This window comes from Diadema setosum, chromosome 17 (assembly GCF_964275005.1).
Source record: "Diadema setosum chromosome 17, eeDiaSeto1, whole genome shotgun sequence".
In the NCBI taxonomy this organism is placed as follows: domain Eukaryota; kingdom Metazoa; phylum Echinodermata; class Echinoidea; order Diadematoida; family Diadematidae; genus Diadema; species Diadema setosum.
Genome location: NC_092701.1, coordinates 25,958,650 through 25,971,308, shown reverse-complemented (window position 1 = coordinate 25,971,308; position 12,659 = coordinate 25,958,650). Strand labels below are relative to the sequence as shown.

The following is a 12,659-nucleotide window of genomic DNA, read 5'->3' as shown; positions in this document are numbered from 1 at the left end:
CGTATTTCTTGTCAACACTCGATTTGAAGACATCACAACTACTGCGTGATACTTAGTAAAATGAAGTATTGAATGTTTTTGATTACTTCCTGTCAAAATCTCAGGATTGAATTGGTAATTTTTTCATTTTTCAACAAGTAGGTCAAGGATGTCTTCCGGTTATCCCAACTATCTTAACAACCAATCTTTTGTATACGTTCTAGTGCACTTAAACGTCGGAGTTTTGTGTTGTTGTAGGAAAGGGGGTATGGTGCATGACCTATACTGCATCGACTTTGTTGGAGTTCCTTACATGATTGCCTATCATATGGGCGTGTATATAGCTATGGCGTATATATAGCTATGCAATAGCTAGGTTCTAATCGAGACCGTGGAATGAGAATTCTTTAATTTCTTTTTGTTGCTTTGTTTTTTTTTCTGTTTTTTTTTTCAGCTGAAAGCAGAATGAAATTCAGTTTCAGTCATACCCAGATTCAGACGAAGAGTGACGGAACATTCGTCATCGTCCCAAACCGGACTGTCCACATAGATTGTGACACATCAGCCCTTGGCATCCCGGCTGACATATACGCACCTCATCTACAGGTATAGTACCACTCTTCAGTGCCCTTTTGATAATGAGATTTGCCACTCAATTTTCTTTCCTTGCAAGCTTACCCAGCCATTTCTCATAATATGTATCTTTGATCATGTAGTTTTTTTGTGAAAGTGGGACTTATAGTGAAGTTCATACAATCCTTACTGGCACATTCTGAAGCCCAATCAGTGCCCGCTATGCGACCTAAGCCAGTGACCTGAACGCGAGCTAATAGCGACCTTCGAGCTCGCACCAGCTCGTGCCAGTTGGTATCCCCATATGCATAAACCACATTGCTCCCAATGAAAACACATTACAAGCCTTTTATTCTGTATATATATATATATATATATATATATATATATATATTATACTTTTCGGAGGAATGGTGACCGATAGAACGCAGCGAGGTGGTTAACTTCCGGTGCCTTACGATAGTCAAGTTTTTGATTGTTTGACCGGTCTTGTCAGAGCTTTGAAAATCAACTTTGCGAAAAGCAACCACTTCTTGGTTTATCGCTAACACCGCCGTGTTGTTTTAGTGCAAGTTGATTTAATTCATAATTGCTGTTTTTGCTTTCCTGTGATTTGCTCAAGTTTCGTCGTTTCTCGTTATGCTGAAGTTCAAAAGCCCTGAAGAAGACCGGTCAAAGAGTCGAAAGCTTTGCAAAAGAAGCACTGAATGAGAACTATCACATTGCGTTCGTTTGCTCCTTCTTTCTGTCACAATATTAGGGAGCTTTAGATTTTGACGCGCGGACGTTTGAGCCGACGCTTGCGCTGGACGTTCTCCTCTCCCTGCGTCGTGTGGAAAAGTAGCTTTAGATTACGCTGCGACGCAACGTATAAAAAACAAAATCGCGCCCCCATATGATCAGTGCATGAAGAAGCTCTCTACGTCGCAAACTGTGCGGACGTTAAAATAGCCGAGTACGCGTAGTGAAAAACTCAGGCGACGCAAACTAAAAATAGATTGACTTTACGCGCGTTACTGCGCACGCTCAGAACATTTTTTTTTCCTTTGAACGTCCGCGCGTCTAAAATCTAAAGCTCTCTAATATTATGAAGCAGCGCCCATCACCTTCTTGACCTGCAAGGCAACTTCACGATATATATAAATAAATGTACATATATATATATATATATATATATATATATATGTATGTTTATATACAATACTTACATTAAAATATAATAACATAATTTCTATATTATAGGAATATATATTTCCCTACAACTAAATCTTTCCAGGTTGACCCGTTCTACTTAGACTGGAAGCCTCTCACCACTATGAGGCTAACAATTCCATCATTGACACCCCAAGATTCTGGGACCTTCATGTGTAGAAGTCTACGCAGTCCATCACGCCATTTTCACACCATCCATGTTGAATTTGCAGGTAAGATGCATGAACAGCAGTGATAATGTCTGAATATCATAATGGCATATCATAATGTTTGAATATGTATATGCATGTAAATATTTGATATTTTTCATTTTTGAAGCGCCATGAGCACTGAAAAGTGGACCTGTGCGCTATACAAGTAGCCACTATTATTATTATTATTATTAACCAATTTAATTCTTCCCCTTCCATTTGTTGTTATTCCTTTATAACTATAAAGTTTACGACTATTTCAGTGTCGGCTTGGTCCACCTGAACTCACAGCCGCGTTACATATCCAATTTGAAATGATTGATCAAATTATTGTTTGATACAACGAAAGTTAAAGGAAGCTGTAACGAAAAAAAAAGTATCCCCCCTTACACACACACACACACACACACACACATGTTCAGGTGGCCAACCATATACATGCTTGCTCCAGATTCTTACAGATGCCCCCTTTAGGGATGGAAATGCGTTAAGGATATTGTTATTCCCTATATCACGGGCTTTTGGAAGAGAAGCCATCAGAATTAAGCCCTTTCACAGGTGTTTGGAAGGGAAGATAGCAAAGCTTCACGCTTCTCTGGCATTGGTATGATACGGCATGGTGAGCTTTAGGAGAGCGCTTGAAAGCATCCTAACCTGCAGTGTAATAATGATGGTTCAGTTGTTCTGTAAAGGTTAATTTATCATCTGTTGCTGTTTTCTATTTATGTCCTCCTGTTGTATAGAGTACCGATGCCCAGCTCCCTCTTGGCCAGCCTATGGAGGAGTTGTAGATCCCGAAGGAGGGACGACGCCTTTGGACGACTATCCCATGAAGAAAACGATGCATTTTGAATGTCAAGACGGATACAGACTGCACGGTGCCAGCATCACAACGTGCGTTCTCGGCGAATGGTCTCATCCGACGCCACGGTGTGAACGTGAGGATGTCTGACATGTTTCGTTTTTGTTTTTCTTTTGATAGCATTTTCAGTCAACACTCCATTAGAGCATGGAGTTACGGTTAGTAGCTCCATTATTAGAGTACCGTTCCGTGTTCCAGATAGGTCCTTTATTTCCTTAATTTCCTTTCGTTCATTTTATACTTTTCCTGATACCGTTGGATGTTGACCAAAGTTGGGAATTTCTTTTGGTTTAAGATACAATAAACCAAATAAAAAAAAAAACCTTAGCAAATAATGGTCTTGTTTTGTCCATGTTTTGTGTGCTTTTATGACACTCTTTTACAAGCCACTGTCACACTATGCCGGATAGGCCTACCACATTTTGCTCATCCGTTGTTCAAATCGTCAATCCGGTAGAAAGTGTCTGTTTTAGAGGAGCGTACATGCACGGTCAAGGGGCCGAACAAAACGAACAAACAACACTGCACCTGGGCCGATTGTGTACAGGACAGTGGAAAGTGCGCAAACTCGTGAGAAACGAATATAAACTGCACACCCATGGGACAAAACGCACGAGGAACAAATGGGTGACGCATGAGACGAACATCAAACATCAGAGAACCGTGCGTATGTGCTTGATGTGCTGTACACAGCCGTTCCATCCGTTCCACCTCTTGCAGCAACGGACTCTGCAGAAGGCCTAGTGGATGGGTAACGCGTAGAAAATTATAAATTACGGTACAGTACAGATACAGGAGAAATTGTACAACTATCGGAATAGGGTCAGATTGCGCTATCCGTTTTTGGCCAAAAAAAAAAAAAAAATTGTGCATGCACAAAGTTTTCTGGCCGCTCGGACGGAAATCACTGGAAGCTAAACGTCCATCCAAAGGATAAGAAGGTAATGAAACGCATTTTAATGGATATCAACGGATGCCAAAATTCGACATCGTTCCTAATGTGTTTGCCTTATCCGGCTAAGTATGACAGGGGCTTGATTGAATATCATTGATGGAGAAGAATGTTTAACCAGACTATTCGTAAAGTGAACATTTTACCGAGTGATGGGTATTATGGATCGGAGGCTTTTTAAGCTACCCTCGAAGCAAATTACTTCACCACATTAATGTGTTTATTTCATAAAACTTTAGAACCTCGGGAAGCGAACAAAATCAAATAACTAATTAAATGATTTTTCTCTGTATATTCTCCATTTGAATTTCGTTCAGTGAATAGAAAGCAAGTGGCAATATCTAGAATTTACTTTTTGTAATTCATTCCATGTTGCCACGTCATTTGGGACCACCTTCGTAGTCAAGCTCCCCTTTCCTTATAAGGATGGTCTTCTGTATTTCAATTATTCTCATAAAACGTCATTATAAGCCTGTGCTGAAGATTCCTCTTCTTGTGTCCATTAAGAGTGAAATTACTTTGTTTTGTGTATGAAATATTACGATCATCCATTTTGCATATGATTAAAGGGGATGGCTAGTAACCGATCAGTGGGAATGCTGAGGGATGTTTGTTCCAATCCTTGTGGGATTCATTTAAGAGTACATTATATATCTACTGTTGTGTGAAAATTATTTGCTTCAGAACGGTCTCATATTCAAGTAATGTGCAGATTAATGCCCCGTCACTGACCAGGCATGCTAACCTGGAAACATTAAACTGCACATTACTTGAATATGAGACCATTCTGAAGCAAATAATTTTCACACAACAATAGATATATAATGTACTCTTAAATGAATCCCACAAGGATTCGAACAATCATCTTCCAGCATTCCCACTGATTCCCACTGATCAGTTACTAGCCATCCCCTTTAAACCGACACAAGCAGAAAAGAGAAAAGAACTGACCTGAACTTAATTGAACTTAAATCATAGTCACAAACAAACAATACACATTAGAAATAAAGGCAGCTCGTATTCAACTGGCTATTACAGCTTGATCGAATAAACAAATGAATGCAAAGAATTTTACACATTCATGCCAAACACGAATTACACAAAAACCTGCGACTATGTTTCATACATATGTATAGGCCCTACCGCTTACATCATGATTTCGCTTGATAAAACTTGTTAAGGCATGCTGCTTGATCACACGAAATGCATGCATGCAAAAGGAAAAATTACAAGAATGGATGCAACAGAATATGCAAATAAGTCTTAATCATGATTAAATAGGTCAAACGATTTTGGTTTGGTATCACGTTACCCCTTCCCTTCCTCTCTTCGATATGTTTCACAGTTATTCTTATACATAACACACACACACACACACACACACACACACACACACGTTTTCCACTCTTACACCTATGAATAGTGATGTGTCAAAAAAGCACAGTTGATCCATATCCCTTTAAGTAACCATTTCACGTTCAATTATTTTAGTTCAAATGAATGTTCAATTAAAAAGTTTCTTTTTTTGAGCGGCCTTGTAACATTTTAGGGCTTCAGCCCTTTAGTTTCTGGTCACGTGGCGTCGAAGTTGATAGGGCCTACATTAATTTTCCATAATATCTACGTTGTGTTGTAAGTGTATGTTTTTTTTGTTTTTTTTTTGTATGCTTTTTTTTTTTTTTAGTGATCCACGTCGTAAAAGTTGCACTTTACAGCGAATCACTCTTTTCCACCGCAACAGTTACATTTTTTTTTTTACAATCACAGAGTGTGGATTGTTTTTCTCGTTGCATAATCATCCGTGTATATATTTTGTATTACACTTCTCCTTCTTTCAGATTGTTAAACCCTTCCTTATTTGAACCCATTAGTACATTTCTACATTATGCGGCTTTCCATTTTGATCTACATATATTTTTGTTCTTTTCTTTTGATTTTGCTTCCTCGTTGTCAGGGGTCAAGTGCAGAGAGCTGTCGCCGCCAACGAACGGCAACATGAACTCTGGAGGCGTGAACGCAGGTGACGAGGCGCTATTCGACTGCGACTATGGTTACTTTAGAAGAGGTCCTGATCTGCTCACCTGTGGATCGGACGGACAGTGGTCACATGAGCCGCCCACTTGCCACGGTGAGGACTCATGAATTTTTTTTTTTTTTAAACGTTACCAATTCGTCACGCCTCCTTTCAGACTGGAGAGGTTTCGTACTGATAGGTAAATATACGACATTCTACTTTGGTTCATCCGCGGACTCGTTGTTCTTGTTTTGACGCATCGTGTATCATATTAGCCATAGGAAGGCATAAATATGTCAAAAATATCAGATATTACAAAAATGTAATTTATATAAGAATGGAACTGAAAGTTTCACTAATGTAGTTGATATATCTTATTCAAATTTTTAAACAACTAGTGAAAATTTTGTGAAAAACATTCCGCAACTTGATAAACATTTTTCAGAGTGTTTATGTCATCCAACCGTTCAGTCTGTTCTTTTTTTTTCATCTCTATTTCTAGATGTAAGTTAACATATATTGTAACTATTATGAATAATGAATAAAGTGCAGGTTTGGATGATATAAGTAATCTTATTTTGAAGGGGGTAATTTCTTCTATTGCTGATCCTCTTTCACATTTATATGATAGATCAATATCAAGTGGTATTTTTCCTGACCAGGTAAACATAGCCAAGGTTATTCCCCTTTTTAAAGAAGGCGACAATTTTTTGAAATAAGAAATTTTAGACCAATTTCCTTACTTTTATCCTTCAAAAGTCCTTGAAAATTGATATAAATACGAACAATTACGTTTTTTAATTCCGGTGATATTTTCATTGATTTCCCATTTGGATTCCCACAGAAACACATTTACGCTCTCTTCGAATTTGTTGATAAAGTCGCGCACACTATAGATTATCACTATCGTCGGTATTTTACTAGACGTCTCTAACAGTCTAATGCTTTTAAACTATCAATCATGAAATCTTATTTCACAAGCTAGCTCATTGTACCATACGGCGTTGGGCCTTGGAGTGGTTCAGGAATTACCTTCAAACTAGAAAACAATAGTACTTGAATGGATATGATTACAACCCGAAAGACATTACCTGCGGTTTTCCACAGAGTAAATTTGTTAGGCCCAATATTGTATATTCTCTACATAAATGACTTTTGCACATTTTTGAATATCCTTTCATCCATACCGTGTGCAGATGATTCAAATAATTTCTATTCACACCAAAATCCAGTCACTCTTCCACGTACCGTAAATATGAATTGCGAAAAAAAAAACCACGCAAAATATAGGAGCAAATAAATTGTTTTTAAATCTTCAGAAAACCAAGAGAATGCTTTTTAGCAAGTTTTGCCAACAGATATCATATTCAAATCAAATGTCTGGGTGTTACTGTCGATAGGAAATTGTCTTGGAGGCTAGATAATTATTCTTCACATCTGCAAAACAATTTCACCTAATATTGGTCTTATTGACAATCTCAACTTAGGGTACATGATGACATTGATGTGTACATGTGCAAGACATGCTTTTGTGTTTGTCGGAGAAAGGGTTGCCATGGTAACCACAGTTTTCCCAAAACCTTGTGGAGTAAATTACTTCCACATTACTTCCACATTTAAGCCATTTAGTTCAAATTTGATATGTGTCATGATCTATAAGTGTAGTTATGCAAAACACTCTTTGTTTTTGTACCCGACGAGGCGTTGCCATGGTAGCTTCATGTTTTCTTGAAAATCTTGTGGAGTGAACTACTTCGATATATATATATATATATATATATATATATATATATATATTACTCGTTTATTTATCAAATTAATATGAAATCTTCCATAATGATAAAGCATATAAAATGAAAGTATGTCCCATAAGAAATATGCAAATATTTATATTTCACCTGTATATTGTGAAAGTATTTGAAATGTTACCCGCACTGGAAAGCAGATGTTATTATTTTGCAAACACTTTCGACAAATGTAAATGTCAACATGCGGACACGTAATACATGATAATATGGTAAGACTAAGAACCAGGAGAAGAAATTGCCGGGCACGGTAACATCCTTCACGTACTCCTGAAAAATATTGGGAGAAACACAAGCTGCGCTCGAAATTCACTTCAATTTCACTCTAGATTCACTTGACTTTTTTAGAGTATATCTATGTTTATTATATATATATATATATATATATATATATATATATATATATATGTATGGAATCCCATTTTCCTTGCTCATTTCGCAGATTTGTTGCCGTGTGGAGTAGCCGGAACTGTGTTAGAAGGCGAGTCCTTAGTCAATAACTCATTTGAAGCGTCAGAAAAAGCATGGCCTTGGCTAGCGTACATCTTCGCCGAGGACGACATTGGGAGCAGGCAGTTATGTAGCGGTGCGTTGATTTGCAACCATTGGGTGCTTACAGCAGCTTCTTGTTTCGACAACCTGTTCTTCTTCAATGACCTTTTCTTTCCTATTGGACCAGACGAGGCTAATCCGCAGCCCTTCACGGTATGGCAGTGCGATGCCTCTCGTTTCTGTAGAGTCCATGAAACTCTTGGACACACTCTATTCCTAATTCTTTCTTCTATTAGGTGATATACAGTATGTTAAGCATGAAAGGTTGGTTGTCAAACATTTGACCGAAAATGTCGTTTCACAACGTCTACTTCAGCCGGAGGAGTCCAATGTCATTTGATTTGACGAACAGGATAGAAATGAATTTGAAGTTATATTAGCCATCGTGCATGAGGTTAACAGATGAATCCTCAAGGTCAAATGTCGAGTTCACTTATATCTGTAGTGTTTGTAAGAGAATCGAAAGGCTTCGAATCTGGCATTAAGGTCAACTCTGTGCTGCACTTAATATCTCTAGTTTTTTTTTTCTCTGATGTTCAAACAAAATTCAAGATAGAAAAAGTAGTGTAAGTAATATTACAATAATGGATTTGTGAAGTGGCCCACACCGTAAATTCCCGACAACTGTAGTCGTAGTAGCTATGGATAGTCATATTTGACTAACATCATTTTAATGTTTCTACCTTCCATGGCTCGACACTCGAAACGAAGATCAAAGTGGTTCTCGGCGAGCACAACACTTCTCTTTCGGATGGTTGCGAGCAGACAGCGTCCATTGAAAACTTTGTCCTTCATCATGACTATGATATATACGCAGAGAAACCTGGACCGTACAACTTCGCTTTGGTCAACCTGACCCAACCTGTCGAGCTAAGCTCCTGTGTCCGAACCGTCTGTCTTCCGCCGAGGACTGACTTGGAGAAAGGTTTCGTATCCTTCTTTGCTTACCAATCCAAACCTTCCCCATCCCTCCCTATAGCGACTATTTGCAAATAAACTGTCAGACATGCTTGAAATACAATCTTTGTGCTTTCAACCAACATATCTCTACTCAACTACAATCGCTGTAGATAATCACAACGTGTCTAAAAAGGACAGGTCATCCCAACCTCACATCCCCCACCCCCGAAAATAAAAATATAAATGCTCTTGAGCTCATTTCATTACCTGAGAAGGATAATACAAGCATCTCTACATAAAGTGGAAAATGCTGAAATACAATTGTCTCATTCCAGTCTTCCCAACAAGATGCAAGTACTCCCAAGGGATAGTGTGCTCATGTAACCTGTGGCGAAAATTTAAACGCATGTAGGCCTAAACACTGCCTCTTACATTATGGTACGTCTACATCATGATTGTTCCCGACAGCCACTGGTAATCACGTTCAGACCAACGTGAACAAAAGCTGTTGTACAGTGCCGTCACTTCGTTGTATTTAGTTAATTCTTCTTATTGATGCATTCATAATAATCCATTTGTGAAGTCTCAAGATTAAAATATGTGCTAAAATTGCTGGGGAGAACTTCGTTTCATATAAAATACTGTAGGCATTTACGTTCCCCCTTTTTTAGGTCGTTGATTTAATAACCCTAAAGACCCGGTAGGGTGGGGTGCATGGGTAGCCCGATTCATTCGCTTCCCACTGGGGTGAATTCGTAAATCACCGGGCTAGCAATACGGAGGTCTCGGGTTCGAATTCCGTAGGAATCCCGTTTTCTCTCCTCATTTTTCCACGTATGAATTTTCGATCAAACTTTTTACACAATTCGTTTTAATGGGATTATAGTCAGAGTCTGACCTATAGCCTTTTGTCAAGGCCCTCTTGCTGTATGGTGAAGAAAGCCCAGCCAAGTGGGGCTGCGCTCGCCCATTATAGCCATCATACAGCGCGAGGGCCTTGACAAAAGGCTAAGTTGGACCAGCCTTCTAAATTAGCTCAATGGTATCCTGGAAATCACGTTTAGTTTCTCTTGGTACACCAGAGTTGCATTGAGTTCGTTCTTTATTAGTGCAATGGCTATATTTTTTCTTTTATTTATCTTCATAAAGGGTACTTTAAGAGGATTGTTCTATAGTGAGTTGTTTCTGTTCAGGTGGTTTGAATGTCATTTACGCACTCCTGAACATGGAATGTCATTTCCATGAAACCTATGTGTATTTGCTTATTTGTTGTTTCCTAGGCAACGCTCTCGCAGGTCATTGAATCAAAATATGAAATCAAACAACCCAGAGGTTTTCTTATGCGCCTTTGCTTGTTTGTGTGCATTTTGTCCTGTTTTGTTTAGTTGAGTTTGGTTCTAATTTTTGATCCTCACCATTCCCACACCAGATCTGCATGCACTCCATTCGGACGCACAATGCTACGTCACAGGCTGGGGCTCGTCGGGCCTACCAAGCCCCGATCAATCTAGTACGGTGCCCCTTCAGTCTCCAGTACAATCACACCAGTGCCGCACACGAGCTAATCACACAGGGCCTCCTGACCCTGATACCGCTGCCAAACTCACGTGCCCGTAAATACTTGTGACGAAAAAAAAGTAGAAGAATACTTAGTAGTATAGTAGTATAGAATAGTAGTAGTAGTAGTTGTAGCAGTAGCAGTAGTAGTAGTAGTAGTGGTAGTAGTAGTATTAGTGGTAGTAGTAGCAGTAGTAGTAGTAGTAGTGGTAGTAGTAGAAGTAGTAGTAGTAGTAGTAGTATTAGTAGTAGTAGTAGTAGTGGTAGTAGTAGAAGTAGTAAATGAAGCAGCAGTAAATGAATACTGGTGGTATAGTAAAAGGAGAAAGCGGAGAGCGTACGAGCAGCAAACTTATATAGGTAAAGGTGTTATTTCACGAGTAGCAATAAATGTGGAAGTAGTAGTGAGTAGCTCATTGGAATAAGTAATAATGGGAGTTAAGCAGCATTAATTTTTTAAGTCGTAATGATAAGTAGAGGACTGATAGAAGCAGAGTTAATAGCAGTATACAGTCTAATAGTTGAAATACTATGAGCTACAGTGATGGCAATGGACATAATTTGATAGGATCTATTTTTTTTTTTTTGTGAGACTGCTACTACTCCTGGTACGACTGCTACTTTTGCTTATAAAAGTACAGGTTGTGTGAGTAGTTTATCCTGAAAATGTCGGTTTTACTATCATGCAGTAATTGAAAGAGAATTAAAGCAAAGCCGACATGAAAAAAGTGAAAAATGGCTTCTTTGTAATGGCTTTATCACGTCACTTTGACGTCGTCGCCACGTCGCCCAACGGCTCCACCACAACCGATAACAAAATCATTATTTACAGATGGAGCAAGGTGGGCAGCCAGACGCTAAACGTTTTTTTTTTTTTTTTTTTTTAAGTCCCGTTCGTACACATTCAAATTGATCGGTTTTCAAAAATCATTTTCCTTGCGACGCAATAAAAAACCGTTAATTTCAAGTGTTTGGGCACACAAAAAAGACATTGTCGACAGCCGTTCACATAGACTGGGCGAAGCAAATCATGCTACCCAGTGTGAAATCGCAGATTAGTTCAATTTGGTTCACTCTATAAAATCCTCCTTTTTTTTAAATCAATCGTTTTCTAACCAGGCAGGCCTACTACCCAAGTTTCTGATGGACATTGTCTTTTATACAGGAGAAAAGTACCGTCGATGCCCCCTTCCCCTTTCCCCTCCCCTTCCCCCTCCCCATCCCCATCCCAATCCCTTTCCCCCTTTCCTTTCCGCCCTCCCCCTCTGATTGGGGAAAAATTAGAGTATTTTGTATTATTTTGCTTCTACTGCATTTGAATATGAATATAATAATTAAACAGTGTATACCCGTGGAAGAGAGACTTAATTACTTGACTTCATCTTTCCTTCTCAAAACCAGAATAAGCGAGAACTTGTACTGCCGAGGCGATCGCGGTTCTCCGCTCTTCTGCCCCAGGTACGACGGGGAGTCGTTATGGTCGCTTGAAGGTGTCGGCGACGGAGGCAAGTGGTGTCCTACGGACTCCTTTGCAACTTCCGATCGTGGATACTTTGCCAGGATCGACGTGGACGTCGTCGCCTGGATCAATGATATTACTGCCGACTGCACGGCCAATCACATGATAGCAGAAGAGATCGACGGACAATCGTGATAAGCTTACGTTCGCGCAGAAGAATAATGACAATAAAACGAGTTTTCATGCTGATTCTGATTGTGGTACTTTTGTCCAGTTAATTCTGGTCGAAGTTTGATTTTGACTGTTTTGATACCTGCTGTAATCAATATCGTTTCAATATCGCCGTTCCACCAGAACATAACGTTCGGTATTAACTATGTTTACTTGTACATTAGCTGCTTAATCTGTCATTCAAAATACAATTGTAGATTGAAATCATTACGATTTTTATTTGACCTCCCTAAACAAATTATTCCAGTGGAATGGAAAATGTAATGCAAGATGTACCTATTGCAATCATTTTCTTTCTGTATCTTATATATGTTTAAGGAAAACATTTGTGAGAAAAAGGTTCCGAAAGACTTAAAGAATCATTTGCAAAAC

General features: G+C 38.9%; 1 protein-coding gene across 1 annotated transcript in view; it reads left to right on the top strand.

The window, feature by feature from the left end:
- LOC140240565 (complement factor H-like) overlaps positions 1–12,276 on the top strand; it is a 55,655-nt gene extending 43,379 nt beyond the window's left edge. The window contains exons 21-29 of the mRNA XM_072320328.1: positions 434–590; positions 1,016–1,019; positions 1,829–1,976; positions 2,699–2,893; positions 5,724–5,897; positions 8,031–8,293; positions 8,852–9,065; positions 10,470–10,653; positions 11,999–12,276. Of these exons, the coding sequence (XP_072176429.1) occupies positions 434–590; positions 1,016–1,019; positions 1,829–1,976; positions 2,699–2,893; positions 5,724–5,897; positions 8,031–8,293; positions 8,852–9,065; positions 10,470–10,653; positions 11,999–12,251 (1,592 nt within the window). The 3' untranslated portion in view covers positions 12,252–12,276. The remainder of the gene's footprint in view (positions 1–433; positions 591–1,015; positions 1,020–1,828; positions 1,977–2,698; positions 2,894–5,723; positions 5,898–8,030; positions 8,294–8,851; positions 9,066–10,469; positions 10,654–11,998) is intronic.
- Positions 12,277–12,659: the final 383 nt, after the last annotated feature.